The sequence below is a fragment of the Triticum dicoccoides genome, chromosome 3B (assembly GCF_002162155.2).
Source record: "Triticum dicoccoides isolate Atlit2015 ecotype Zavitan chromosome 3B, WEW_v2.0, whole genome shotgun sequence".
In the NCBI taxonomy this organism is placed as follows: domain Eukaryota; kingdom Viridiplantae; phylum Streptophyta; class Magnoliopsida; order Poales; family Poaceae; genus Triticum; species Triticum dicoccoides.
In genome coordinates this window covers 95,773,397-95,788,278 of record NC_041385.1, presented here as the reverse complement: position 1 = coordinate 95,788,278, position 14,882 = coordinate 95,773,397, and the positions used below count along the sequence as shown (strand labels likewise).

The 14,882-nt window shown below is 47.3% G+C and overlaps 1 protein-coding gene across 1 annotated transcript in view; it reads right to left on the bottom strand.

Moving 5' to 3' along the window:
- Nucleotides 1–4,705, bottom strand: part of LOC119274979 — a 6,069-nt gene extending 1,364 nt beyond the window's left edge. Inside the window, exons 1-9 of the mRNA XM_037555746.1 lie at nucleotides 4,576–4,705; nucleotides 3,095–3,279; nucleotides 2,743–2,924; nucleotides 1,898–2,620; nucleotides 1,702–1,758; nucleotides 1,101–1,440; nucleotides 823–1,022; nucleotides 188–270; nucleotides 1–101 (exon numbers count right to left, since the gene is read on the bottom strand). Coding sequence (XP_037411643.1) covers nucleotides 1–101; nucleotides 188–270; nucleotides 823–1,022; nucleotides 1,101–1,440; nucleotides 1,702–1,758; nucleotides 1,898–2,620; nucleotides 2,743–2,924; nucleotides 3,095–3,278 — 1,870 coding nt within the window. The 5' untranslated portion in view covers nucleotide 3,279; nucleotides 4,576–4,705. The remainder of the gene's footprint in view (nucleotides 102–187; nucleotides 271–822; nucleotides 1,023–1,100; nucleotides 1,441–1,701; nucleotides 1,759–1,897; nucleotides 2,621–2,742; nucleotides 2,925–3,094; nucleotides 3,280–4,575) is intronic.
- Between the last annotated feature and the right edge of the window lie 10,177 nt (nucleotides 4,706–14,882).

Here is a 14,882-nt window from a genome sequence, read left to right as displayed (position 1 = left end):
GTGCCTCCCCCAGGACAGTAACAGAGTGGGATCCTCTTTTTGTCTTCATGCTTGCAAGCTGGGTCCAGAAACCTTCCCTTGGATCATACCTTTCTGCTGATCTGTGGGTATTAAAATCTTTCATTTATTATGCAGGTTTAAATGGTATAATCATGAAAAAATGTAGAGAATGCTGAGGGATCATTACTGTAAGTATGAGTCGTCACTGAAATCATAACCACCAACAACATAGAGGATGCCATTTAATTCGGCTGCAGCAGGAGCAAATCGCTGGAACAAACATAGCAGCGGAATGAATAACTGTTAGTTCTAACATCGACATAGTGGGAAAAATGCATGATGGAGTGGATTAATGTAGCACCCAAAAAGTGACGTGGAAATATCAAACATCTATCCTTACTTCTACACACCATATGTTGGCATCAATATCTCTCCAGAAAAAAAAACATTATGATCTATGCTAGTGCTAAAAGGATAGACTAGAGTAGATGCATAGAAACCTGTAATGCCAAAACAGATGTCTAACTTCTTTCCTATTGATCGTATGCAACTACAAGTAAACCATAATACAATAATGCCAGGAACTCCATCCTTTAAAGGATGAAGAATACACCAGATTTAAGTGATTAAGAACATCCAATATGCAGTTTTGAAGTTTTAAAACAGCCTCCTCCCTTCATAGCATTTCTTTTGTCTGCTCTAGCTTATAGAATCTAACCCTGATCACATATCACAAATAAGAATATGCCAATAATTTAAATTGCATATTAGGTTTAGAACATTTCACTGAATATAAGCGTTAGAGGGAGCATGAGACCATACACATTGTTGCATAGACGGGCTGTATATCCAACTCCCAAGTACTGGATCAAACATCTCAACTTCTGAAAAAGATCTCGACTCATCGCCCCCACCAATAGCAAATATTTTACCATTCAATGTAGCTCCAGCAAGACTTCCTTTCTTCTGTTTCAAGCATGGGCATGCCATCCACTCATTGCTCACCCTGTTGTAGCATTCCACTGATAAAAGCAATGCAGATAGTCAAACAACTTGAACTTCTACAGAGATCTTTATTTGTCATGCCGAACAATGTTTACCTGTGGTATACCATGAATCGCCATCGCCGCCACCAATAACAAAGAGATGATCATTCAATGCAGCAACAGCAGCATATGAACGGGCTGAGCTCATTGGCCTCAGCGGCACTAGTCTATCTGCTGTAGGGTAAAAGGAATCGAGGGATGGCAACCAGGTGATGCCATTATGGCCACCTATTAGGAAAATTGATGGCCCTTCCAGAATATTGCGTGGTTCACCAAGAAGTGCTGCTGAATACTCCAACTGTAATTTCCCATATTGGTACTGCAGTTCCTGAATTTTTCTTTCCATGTCCTTTACAGTTGCCCTCAATACAAGTATTTCTTCATCTGACTCGGTCTGGAATGCACGAACACAATCAAGACAGAGGGAATGCATATCAAACATGCATGAGTAACATAATTAACTCAACATAATGTAAAGAGAATAAATATGGTTTCATATTTCCAATAAACATTTGAACATGAATTAAAATCACATAGTTACGGGCATGCCAAATAAGAACTTAAGACAATGAGGAAAGCAGCTCCATCTATTTATACTTTCTTCTCCAGCAGATGATGATTTGCACCCAAAAGTTCAAAGCAAACAAGTTAATACCTGCTTTTTCCCAATTGCTTCGGTCTTCTTGGATAATTCATTGATGATCTGAAGCAGCTGCATACAGTACCAGAAATAGCATTAGATAAGTGTGTGCATACGGAATATTACAAACCATAATTTTGAAAATCTGGAGCATAATGTGAAAATAATTAAGGGCAACAGGTAATCAAGAAAACAGAATAGCATAGGGCACCTCATCATTTCCACAAAGTTGCTCAAAGGATGTGCTGTCTTTCACAGGTGCATCACCGCCCAAGGTGGCGTTTGATGGATCTTTGCCAAAAGCAGCACCCAGTGGTGATTCTTGAAGTCTGCTTCTACCTGAAGTATAATCAACAGCAACCTCCGAGGGTTGGGCCTTCTCCTGCCGTAAAAGAGACAGTTCTTGCAACTTCTGCAAAACATCCATTGGGTCATGCTGTTGACCATTCAATGGATTGATATGTGGATGGCCATCATTCACAGACTTTGTTCCTTTCTCAGTCACACCATCATCCAAATCATCCCACTCAGAAGGCTCTTCATCAAAGTTGCTCTTTGATGTTCTACTTGCACTGGCATGGTCAGCATTTCTATCAACTGAATATGCTGAACCGGCAAACTGTTCACCATCCGTTGAACCAGACTCAGTCGACACTACGCCACGAACAAGCTGTGCTCCTATTGGAGATGGCAGAGGTCCAGAAAGACTGCATCTGTTTGGAGCAGCGTCAACAGGAGCACGAGGTACCGAAAAATTCCGCTCGTTTGGAACAGCACCAACAGGAGCAGGTACAAACAAAGAAACTAAGTCTCTTGTTTGTGCATGGTCTAGCTCAAAGTGGAAGTGGCGAAACTTGTGATAATTGCCACTAATCACGCCTTTGTATATGTTCTCTGGAAGTGGTAGGCACTGAGTTTTGATAGAGACCCGAACCTTCAGAACAAAAATCAAGTCACTCACACATCACAATCAGTTTACAAAACTATAACCAGCAAAATCATACATACAAACTGAAGTGACAGATACATTGAACACTAGTTGTTATATGCTGATACCTGTGCGGGATACTGTGTCTTTGTTCTACCATCATGACTCCAAGCAAATTGGTCAATGGTAAGCTGGCCAGGAGTGGCAGCTTCGAAAATGCCATGCAGTTTTCTGTCACTATAACTGAACAGAAACAGAGGCAGTCCAGGTTTAATATTCTTCACATAGGAGAAATGGCATGCAGGCAAACCTATCAAACACAAGGTAGAAAGACCATGCATTCGAAGTTAACGAGCAGTTCAACAAAGTACTGATGAGGAACAGGCTAATGTTCCGAAAATCAACCAAGATATGATGTCAGCAAGATATATTCACTGTAACGAAATTGCAAATGATACGAATCAAAAGAAATGTACTAACCAAATAGCTGTTTAGAGAGGCATTCATTCATTGTTTTGTTGGTGCAGCCGAAAATAACTCCTGCTAGCGCATCTTCCCCAAGATTACGTGCAGGAAAAGATTGGTCACCATACCACCGAGTATTGCTTCGATCTTGTTTTGGTGCTGGGGCATTGTAGGTCTCTGCCTTCCGTCCAGTACCCATTCTTTGAAAAATTATCAACAATGCACAAAACATAACCATTAGTAAACCTGAAGGTGTACTGCGGCAACAAAATCATGTATAGATAAATTATCACACCGATCAGCACAAATTACTATAGTAAACACAAATCTGAAACTAGTGATCAAAAGAGTACTGACACAACCAACATCATATTATATCTGACAGCAAGATCGTACCAAAAAATAAAATAAAATCAAAAGTGGCTCCTAACATCATGACGTCCGTAAACCTGAGCTTGCCAGGTAAACCAGAACAATGGGAATGTAAAAGGCTGTAGTTGTGTTTCCGTCAAAAGATTTATGGTTCTATTTCTGATGCCAAACACCCACTGTTTGATAAAATTTCAAGAGCACCATACAAACGCTGCCTGCAGCAACTAAGAAATTCCACGAGATGTGCAATCGGAGCAACACCTAAAACAGCACCAGAAAATAGATTCACTGCATGAGCTCCACGGCAAAATTACAGTGAGCTACCTCACAGTCGGCAATGCAACTGGAAGGGACACACAACAGTAGGAGTGTAGGACACCACACCTACATGCCATTTCCACATCAAAACTCGAGGATGTAAGTCCTGAAAGGCTCGCTACAGGAAATCCTCCAATTCAGAACTGCAAATTAGAACAAGTTATGCAACTAGCTCGAGTTGCTTCACAACATCCGCAGCAACAAAATAGCAACCCCAGAGTGGACGTGTTTCGACAGGATTCTGCCCCCCTACTTCCGTGAACTTTTTCCAATGAAATCCAACCGGTAAAATATCGTCCCCATAAACCCTGACTTCGTAGATCCCACACGGTTGCTAGGCGTCAAAAACATCAGCAATGGCAGCGACCAGTGTCGCAGCACGGGGAAACGCTGGAATGCCAAAAATATCCAAAGCCGTGCCCACGGCCACCCACCAGTTGCTTAGAAAACACCAAAAAATTCCACCGTTTCCCCGTAGAAAAATCAAACCGAATCGCCCCGCACCTGAACCATCAAGCGCACCTACCCTCAACCTGCTCCACTCGAAGCTCATATTCCGCGACCCCCAACTTCCGTACACCCGCAGCCGGCCCTAAGAACACCGAGCGGCCATGGCCGCATTGGCCGCCACCCGCTCCAAATCGACCCGCGACAACCGCACGCAGACCCCCAAGCGGGCCGCTCGCACCGCGAACAAAGCAGTAGTACTAAAACCCCACCAAAACCCGCGACGAAACGGGGGAAATCCAGCACGAATCGCGCCCAAATCAGGGGACGGAGTCGGCAGGGAGGGAGGGATCGCTCACCTCGCTGTGGCGCTGCGAACCGCCGCCGCCGCCGCCGCCGCCGCCTCGTCTGATCGCCTCGCCCGGCGGCCGCCTCGGGCGACGGCGAGAGAACTAGGGAGCGAGCTTTGCGGGCGTGTGTTGCGCACTTGCGCCGCGCCTCTCCTGCGGGGCAAAGCAAAGCGAGGCCGCTTTTTGTGGGGCCGGACGAGGTGGAGCGACCGGTGGGACCGGCCCGCGCCCCTAGATTTCCGAGGACCCACCAACGCGAGAGCACGTCTGTGTCGAGCCTGTGTGTGACCCGTGAACAGGAGTGGCACCAGAAAGGTATTCAGTCTTTTTTAAAGTTGAAAAAGTTTTCACTCTTTTTTTTTAGAATGAAAAAGTATTCACTCTTGATCATAGTGAAAGAGAATGATAATTTCCTTATTCTGAAAAATAGATCGAATCGATTTGGCCTTGCCGGTGACGATCGGCAAATCTATGTGTGCGTGCCTTAAGGCATCGGTGTCTTGCAGTTGTAGTCATCATTATTGAGCATCTGAAATGTTGACATCAGATCTCGTCATCGTGAACGCATGACAAAAACCCTAACTTCATCGTTCCATGAAGACGACGGAATCTACGGAGTTCCATTGACTTAGTCCATGTGAATAATCACGACAAAGATCAAAGTTCGAAAGGCCAACTCGAAAAAGAAGCAATGTCATATGTTTAAATGACGCCTTCACAAAGGCTAAAAAAAAATCAATCAACTGCTAGTTGAAGCAAGACATGCAGAATGCCCTCTCCATGACCGACCACTGGACCGGTAGGGGCAGGTAGAATAAGGACGAACTCAACCGTCTCTTAGAGCATCTACTGTATCCGGCCCCATATACGCACGTGGGCACGTCCGCGGACAGGGCCCGCCGGCCCCTCATATGTTGCTTCTCACATTCATATACATCAAATGTCGATCCTCAAATCCATGTCCATGCAAATCGATCATATGATACAAATTGTCCGCAGTTCGAGACAAAAGCAAGAGCAAATAATAGTTCAACAAACCAGACATGCGAAAATGAAATCAATGTCTGAGGGTGATGGATGGCTTTGGATCACTGGCCGGGCTCCTGCTCCGAGCGAAATGCGTCCTGCTCCAGGCGGAATGCGTCCTGCTCGTCCAGCATCGCCTGCATCCGGGTTGCCTGCTCCGCCTGCACTCGGGTTGCCTCCTCCGCCTGCATCCGGCCCGCATGATCCGCTGCCGCCCTCGCCGCCTCGAACTCCCTACGGTCGATGATCTCCTTTTTCTTTTCCGCAAGCCACTTCTTTGCATACTCATCCAAGAGGGTTTCGTCCGCCAACATGATCTTCGCATCCTCCGCGTCCCGTGCGAGTTGCAACTTCTCCTTCTCAAGCTCTATCTCGCCCAATGTCTTGGCCTTGTCGAGTTCTCATTTAATCACTGCCTCTTGCTTCTCCAAGTCGATCTTCTCCCTGTCAATTTCGAGTTTCTTTTCCGCCATCTTCCGGTCCCACTCCATCCTCTCCTTTGGTGCATCCAACATGGGATTGTACCTCTCCTCCTTCTTGTTCTCCCTTACTGAAAAATGCCTGTCCATGTGAACGATATTTTTGTAGTCGCGGCGCCACGGGAGGCTTGTGCCTTGTCCCACTTGTATTCCATGACTTGGCGGTTATCCTTTGGCACGGTGGCTCTTCCATTCATGACGACAACATCGTCCTCTTCATCGTCCAACCCAATTGATTGGTGGAAGTTTCAGCCATCATTCCTCTTCTTGCGGGACTTGAGATCGGTCACAAGTTGGTTCCACTTCGGCTTGCCTCTCAATATGATCCAACAATGGCTAAATGCAAATGTCTTCTTCTCCATCCCGTGATACAAAGTGGCCGCCATCGCCGTCTAGCAAACAACATATGTATAAACATGAGAATGCAAATACAAGAAGCATATGCAAAAAAATGACAACAAGGTGAAGCAATTGAGGTTACATGAGTTGCCACTCCCATCCCACTTTGAGGGTGTTTGGTCACTTGTGAGTAGTAGCCGACGTACTTGACTTCCCCTTGAATGATCCCCCACCGATGTTGGAGATGCCACATTGTGGGTGGTCATGATAGGATGCGGCTCCACATACTCCTTTTGTTCGTGATACTCCTTCCAAATTTTCTCCCCAATATTTGTTCCCCTTTTACTCGATGCCGCATATTGGATCCATTGTTGTGGCCAACCAAATTTTGACCAACAAGATGTCCTCAAATATCGAGAATGCCGGATCTCTTGCCTTCGCCGTCTTGACCTTCTTTTTCTTCTTGCTCGGGTTGGGACCAGATGTTGTCCCAATTTCAAATGCGGTGGTGCCCTCCAATTCATACTCCATTTCAGTCGTTTCTTCATTGTCATTGATCATGTTCGACAAGAACGCCTCCTGCATGATAATGGTTTGTGAGAATTCATCATGTGCGAAATGAACTAGTGGTCTATGAAAAAATTTGATCGGACATGAGCAAAAAATGCATACCGACTCTTGTTCTGTTATTCCATCGAACATGTCGAAGCAGCCCGGGCAACGTCGGTGCCCATGCTCATCCGCATGCCGAACGAGCTGCGGTGAGTCACATACGTCGACCGCCGACATCTGCATGGGCGGAAAGCTCTCCGGAATGGCCCAGCCAGTCGTCGAATCCTCCTATGTCCCAACGGGGTCGGACGGGGTAATCTGTGTCGGCACTAGGATGAAAGGGGCGCGTGCTTCCTGGCACGGCAGGGGAAACAACTGCTTCACCATGTCTGAACCTCCCTGCGTCGCCATTGCCGCCTCCCTCTCTCGCTGTCGGTGTCGCTGCAACTTCCGGCGACGTTCTCCGCCTTGCAAGACAGAACCGGCGAAGTGACGCCGACGGACGAGGTGGATCGCGTCTCCGTCGCGGCGGTCGGGGACAAGCTAGACGACATCTCGGGCAGTGGACCAGGACCGGTGGCGAGGATGGGGAACAAGGGTGAAGGATGGCGAGTGCTCGGCCACGGGAAACCTTGGAGGGCGGCGGGAGGAGGAGGAAGGGTTTGGTGGATTTGTTGCAATTTGCGGCAGGGTCGAGCTGTCGGGTCCGATATGGCGGGCGTGCCCAGGTGGCCCATATTTAGGCTGGATATGAAGGATGCTGGTTAGTCGAGGCATTTGAAGCCCGTTTAAGAAACTCGTTTGGGTCAAATTTTCGTGAGCGATCAGTGACCGGGCGCCCCGTCCTGACGTATGAGACGGATTTGAGGCGCCGGGCTATGTATGATCTTACATTTTTTTATAAAGGGCATTTTTATTGACTCAAAATGTAGTATCAAGCGGATACAAAACATAATGAGCATCATCCGACCTCTGCATAACTAAGATGCACACAACCAAACAAAAACAAAATGAAAGAAGATAAAAAAGCGACATATCAGCAACAATAGGATCATACAGGACCGACAGTCCGCCTATGATGAAGGAGTTGGTGCGGCTATCCGTAGATTATGCTGCCACCCATGCTGGGCGAAGACCTCCCTGCCCACCGGCTCCAACCGCGTACACATTGCCTTGAATAACGGTTGATACTCCGTTCGATGTAGTGTAGACCATGTACAAAGCGAGTGTGTACAACGGAAAATAACCTGCAAAGGAGAGGTGTTTTTGCCCTCGAAAACCAAATCATTTCTACATAGCCAGAGTGCCCATAATAAAGCATATGCTCCCACCCGAATTAGCATTTTGAACCTATATGAAATGCCCTCCAACCAATGACCAAAAATATTGGCAACACTTGTGGGCAGATACAAATTACTAGACGCTATTTGAATGACTGACCATGTAAAGCGTACAAACTTGCATTGAAAAAAAAGATATTTGATTGTCTTGTCATGAGTACAAAAAACTATACTCCCTCCGTTCCTTTATGTAGTGCGTATAATTTTTTTTGGGATATTCCGATATGTAGTGCGTATTAGCTACTTTAGGCACTTCTGGACGAAACTAGCCCCGCGGCAGCGCTTGTCTTTATCCCCTTCCTCCAGCACCAACGAATGCACACGGCGGCGGAAACTTGAGGAGATGGGAGGCCGGCGTGTCGGGCATCTCCGTGTCCGCCTCCGGCGTCGTCGTGTCCATAGCCGGCGTCTCCAACGTCGTCGCTTCCCCATCCGGTGCCTCCGCGTCCAAGGCCGGCCTCCGGCGTTGACGCGACCGCATCCAGCGCCTCCGCGTCCACGGCCGGGCTCCGGCGTCGTCGCCACCACATCCGGCACCTGCGCGTCCACCGCCGGCCTCCGACGTCGTCGCGACCGCATCCGGCGGCTCCGCGTCCACGGCCGGCCTCCGGCGTCGTCGCGACCGCATCCGGCGGCTCCGCGCCCACGGCCGGCATCTCACAACTGGCGTCACTTGTCAGCGTCTCTGGCGCCACTGTTACCCTGGCTCATCCCGGACAATGAGCTCCAGCACGAGCGCGGACGCCGGGGAGCAGGGCCACCAGCCGCCGGAGTTCGGCGCACGCGTGGAGCTCATCCACCAGCCGCCAACGCACCCAGCAGCGGCGCCTCGAGTTTTGCCAGCAGCGCTCGTGGTCGTCCCCGGCACCCTGCCGTCGCGCCGCCATAGTTGTGCCCCGCGTCCACGGCCGGCTTCTCCACGTCCATGGCCGCGTCCAGGTCCGGTGTCTCCGGCACCACCGCGTTCATGGCCAGCGACAGCAAACCGCGAGGGCACGCAGCCGGCAAGACCAAGCCGTGAGGGCACGCTGCACTTCTCCGACTTGAGCACACGCTCGCGGTGTCCAGCTTGCTAGCTGCATAAATGGAGAGTTGAGGAGATGGTGTGTACTAGTAGTACTAGTACTCTTTGTCATCCCGGCCAGCGGAGGAGTGGGGGCTTTCTCGTCCAAACTCCAGCGTCAGCGCACGCATTGGTATCTGCGATGCAAACTATGCGCACTATAATCTGGAACGGAGGGAGTACTTCTTACCTCCGAATACACGGAGGCAAGGAAGAAGGATAAAAAGAAGACACGCGAGCAAAAAAACGAAAACTAAGCTGCGGGGACGTTACTAGCAGAGCTATTGGTACTACAACTAGACGTCAGTTAGATTAATTAACACACTGGACGAGGTGTTCAGTTTGCACGGAAATTGAAAAGTGTGCAGGTGGTCGGTCTCTGACATACTAGTACTCCTAGTTCACGGCGAGGATAATCACAATAATCTCACTGCAATACCGGCGAGGAAGAAGAGGAACCACAGAAGAAAACAATTAAGTAAGCAGGGGCCGACACGTAGCCAGATTTGATTGACGCTACTGTACTGGGTTACAGTACGCACGCAGCTCGGCATAGAAAATGGTGACGAGAATGGACGGGCCGTGCTTCGATAGGAGACAGGCATTCGCAAAGATGACTGGCCAGAAACGGCAGGCGCGTCTACCCGCACATGCATGGTGGCATGACGCGTCGCTTTCGCGTCTGCGGACTTTTTCCCGCACCGGGAGCGGACGTGTCGATCGGGCCGGGCTCGCTACCCGGAAAGCGGGCGAGGCGAGCGCGTCTTGGCTTGGCAAGGGACAAGGCAGAGGCAAAAATAACAAATCGACCTATGGATGAAACTATTTTGCAAACTGAACTGTGTTTGAAAAAATTTCACCCAACTGACCTTTTTATGTAGCGTCGACATCTAGGCGTCACCCTACACTGTGCAATCCCAGAATATCGGAGACGTAGGCCACGAGGGTGGAGGGCGCGCCCCCTACCTCGTGGGCCCCTCGTAGCTCCCCTGACCTAGTTCCTTCGTGTATATATATACTCTTATACCCTGAAAACATCCAAGAGAGTCATAAAACCATTTTTCCACTGTCGCAACCTTCTGTACCCGTGAAATACCATCTAGGGGTCTTTTCCGGCGTCCTGCCGGAGGGGGATTCGATCACGGAGGGCATCTACATCAACACCATTACCTCTCCGATAAAGTGTGAGTAGTTTACCACAGACCTTCGGGTCCATAGTTATTAGCTAAATGACTTCTCTCTCTTTGATTCTCAATACCATGTTCTCCTCGATGTTCTTGGAGATCTACTCGATGTAATACTTTTTTGCGGTGTGTTTGCCGAGATCCGATGAATTGCGGATTTATGATCAGATTATCTATGAATATTATTTGATTCTTCTTTGAATTCTTATATGCATTATTTGATATCTTTGCAAGTCTCTTCGAATTATCGGTTTAGTTTGGCCTACTAGATTAATCTTTCTTGCAAGGAGAGAAGTGTTTAGCTTTGGCTTTAATCTTGCGGTGTCCTTTCCCAGTGACAGTAGGGGCAGTAAGGCACATATTGTATTGTTACCATCGAGGATAAAAGATGGGGTTTTCATCATATTGCTTGAGTTAATTCCTCTACATCATGTCATCGTACTTAATCCGTTACTCCGTTCTTTATGAACTTAATACTCTAGATGCATGTTGGATATCGGTCGATGTGTGGAGTAATAGTAGTAGATGAAGAATCGTTTCGGTCTACTTGACACAGACGTGATGCCTATGTTCATGATCATTGCCTTAAATGTCGTCATAATTATGCGCTCTTCTATCAATTGCTCGGTAGTAATTTTGTTTACCCACCGCATTATTTGCTATCTTGAGAGAAGCCACTAGTGAAACCTATGGCCCCCGGGTCTCTTTTCCATCATGTAAGTTCTCGTTTACATCTTACTAGTTTCTGATCTACTATTTTGCAATCTCTACTTTCCGATCTATAAACTAAAAATACCAAAAATATTTACTTTAACGTTTCTCTATTTCTATCAGATCTCACTTTTGCAAGTGACCATGAAGGGATTGACAACCCCTTTATCGCGTTTGGTGCAAGTTGTTGATTGTTTGTGCAGGTATTCGGTGACTTGTGCGTTGTCTCCTACTGGATTGATACCTTGGTTCTCAAAACTGAGGGAAATACTTACACTACTTTGTTGCATCACCCTTTCCTCTTCAAGGGGAACCAATGCAAGCTCAAGAGGTAGTACAGCGTCGACGTCAAGCATCGCCGTGCAACTCCGGCGAAGCTCCGTCACCATTGATCGTGCCAATGCGGTAACTTCTCCTTCCCGCACTGCCATAGTCGATCTGTCTTGCCAAGTTAGGGCATTCAAATCTGGTTCTTGCTCTACTCACCCTCTGTTCTAGAGTAGTTCCTCCCGATTATATTTATCCTGTGTTATTTCCTTGCGGTAGATCTTCTAGGCTTAGTTAGTTTCGACTTGTACGGTTTGTAGTTGTTCCTCGTACTAGTCTCTTGGTTCTAAGATCCACAGTATGCTCTTTGAAAGATTAGAGGATTGTTATGTCGTCACCAGGCATACAAAAAATTACTCGATGATATCTTGCTATGTGCATGCCATGTATCCCGTGCCTCTTCCTGAAAAACCATTTGTTTTGATGTTAAAATTTCCCTATGCATGCTTGTGACTTCTTCTGTGCTTTCTTTCGAATTTGCGTTTTTCTCTCAGGAGTGGTCATGGAAAATAGTTCGGATGAGCATTCTGGTTTAGAGGAAGAAATCCCTCAATAGCCTAGGGTGGCTGACAAAGCTAAAATGGTCGAAAGAAAATCAACAAAGCCACCAAGAGCACCAAAGAAAAAGGCCGAATCTGAATCCGATGAAGAAGTTGATGATGATATTCCCTCTGCTCACAGTCAGCCAGAGGACGAGCCAGTCACATATTCCAAGACCATGTTCTCTAATGGAAATCCCAAAAAGGGTGGTCGAGGAAGAGAAAGAAATACTACAACCGAGATGTCTGATCAGGAAACGTACAAGTCCACCTGGAGTGGAAACTGCTCAAGATAGGAACAACCGACTGCAATAGATTCGCCGTCACTGGGCGAAGAAATGGTTCAACTATGAAAACGTCTGAAGAAAATACCAGATATTGTTTGCATTCACTCCACCCTGGAATGATTGCATTACAGAAGGCTGCCTAGGGCAGGAAGATGAAAAAGTTAGGCCAGCACCACCTCCCAACGCTCATGCCGATTCATTAAAAGCCATAGTTGATTTCCCAAAGAAGTTGCAAAAAGGGAAAAGGCAAAGGCTAAGCGTGAGGCCAGACTTGCAAAGAAGAACAAAGTAGAACAACGGAATGTTGAGTTGACTCAACATGATGTGATTGAAAAGAAGGAAAGGGTGTCTGCCCATAAAGAAAAGAAGAAGAGGAGGTATGTTTCTCCTCGAGCTCCGAAGAAGAAGTCCATTGCAAGCAAATCTAGGAAAATCGCACCTGCCTTGTCTGATGAGGATTCATCTAATGGCAATGCTGGCGAAGAAATTCCCATGTATGATAAGAAAGCGCTGCTTGACGAGCCATATCAAACCCCATCTCCTGCGTAGATTTCGCCACCAGTGAGATCTTCACCAAGACTTGCACCTGTCCCCTTTGATAAACCTTCGGGTTCTGCTGCCCCAGCTGCAAAGAGAAAATTGATTACTGATGAGAAAGTTGCTGCTTCTGCCAAGAAGGCGAACAAAATCATTCCTGCTTCCATACAGGAATATGATTTTGATATGATATTTGACATCGTTGAAGGTGCATCCTATGATGCAAATCCAGCTGAGTTGGGTAATTTGGGTCTGCCAGAAGATGTTATCAAGATGGTAGCAAATCACTTCTCTGATCTGAAAGAAATCACCAAAGAACTCAATCAAGTTGTCGATGATAAGAAGCTTCTGGAGAAGATGAGAGGGGAAGCTAAATTTGAATCTAAAAGAAAAGATGTGAACAAGGCTATTCTTGAGACCACCAAAGCTCCCACTACCATGAGAAACAACAAGATTGATTGGCACTCCAGGATGAAGATGGATGTATCTCAACTTCGTGATCGCAGAATCGAAGAGATTAAGCATCAAGAAGATCTTGCTCGACACAGAGAAAGAGAAGAAAAGCATCAGAGAGCTCAGGCTAGAGCAAGTAAGCCGAAAGAAATTAAGGATCGTCGTATCAAATCTGGAATGTCCGATGCACCCGTCGATACAAGTGTCCCACTACAGCAGATTCCACCATCCCCTCATCCCGAGGAACTAACCGAGCAACAAGTTGAGGTTGTGGTAGTTCCTACCTTAGTCGAACAAGAAGCTGATGTTGTGGACATATATCTTGTCAATCCTGATGAAGTAAATGCTGCGCCCGAGCAAAATGCTCCTGATGAAAAGATTGACGAAGAAATTGAAATTTAAGAGGAAGTCTCATCACCTGTAAACAATATTCAAGCTGAACCCTCCGGCTCCACAAAGGAGGGAGAAAAGGTTGAGGGGGAGCAAATTGCTGCCCAAAGTACTGCCCCTACGGTCTCCTCATCCGGCACACCTGCCCCGATGGAGGTTGACCCTGCTCCTGGTTCTTTGGCCTCATAGTCAGAACAGGAAGAAACGAAGTTTAAAGAGCCCATGTCTCACAAGGAGAAAGATGAAGAAGTTGCACCACCAGTTCTATCCCACCAGGATGTACCACCAGTGATGCAGCATTAGTCTGAAAGAGAACAAGCTAAGACGTTTGAGTCTCAAGAAGTTTTTGTGCCACCACCAGTTGTGGCGTCACCTAAAGAAAAGGCCCTTGTGCCTGAATCTGAGAAGGCCACTGAAGGAGTTCCAGTGAAGGAAAATGATCGTCGGTCCAATGATCCCATATCGTCTGCGTCAGAGAAGGTTATGATACGTCATGCTCCAGTGCAGTCCTCTGGTGAGAACACGTCTGCAGTTGATGATGTTCAACCGATGGAAATTAGTGAGGAAGTATATAGGAAAAACCCTCACACTACAAAAAAAGACACATCCGTGACATTTTGGGCCGAACGAATTTTTTTCCTGTCATACATATGACACTTCTCTAACGATAATTATGACAAAACCCGGTATCATCATAGATGTGGTGGGCTCCTACTTCTATGACAAAAAATCATGACAGAAAATGGGCTTTTTGTCTTGGGCGGGACGGAGATGCAGTTGCATGACATTCTTTGGGCCGTCCATGACGGAAAAACCGTGGTAGAAGCGAGGGCGAGAAAAATTTCGGGGAGTTTCCGGTTACGGTGGGCGGTCGGGGGCCGAGCGATGCACGTTTCTCTCGTACACGTACATGCGTGTGTGCGAGGCGTTGGCTCTAACAGAACCCGAGCGAGGCGTTGGGCCCTAACTGAACCCGAGCAATTGCACTACAGGCTACGCGTTACTGAACCCGAGCGATCGATCGATGGCTGTTAACTGAACCCGATCGAGCGATCCTTTCACTACTGCTGCTAACTGAAGCCGACCGAT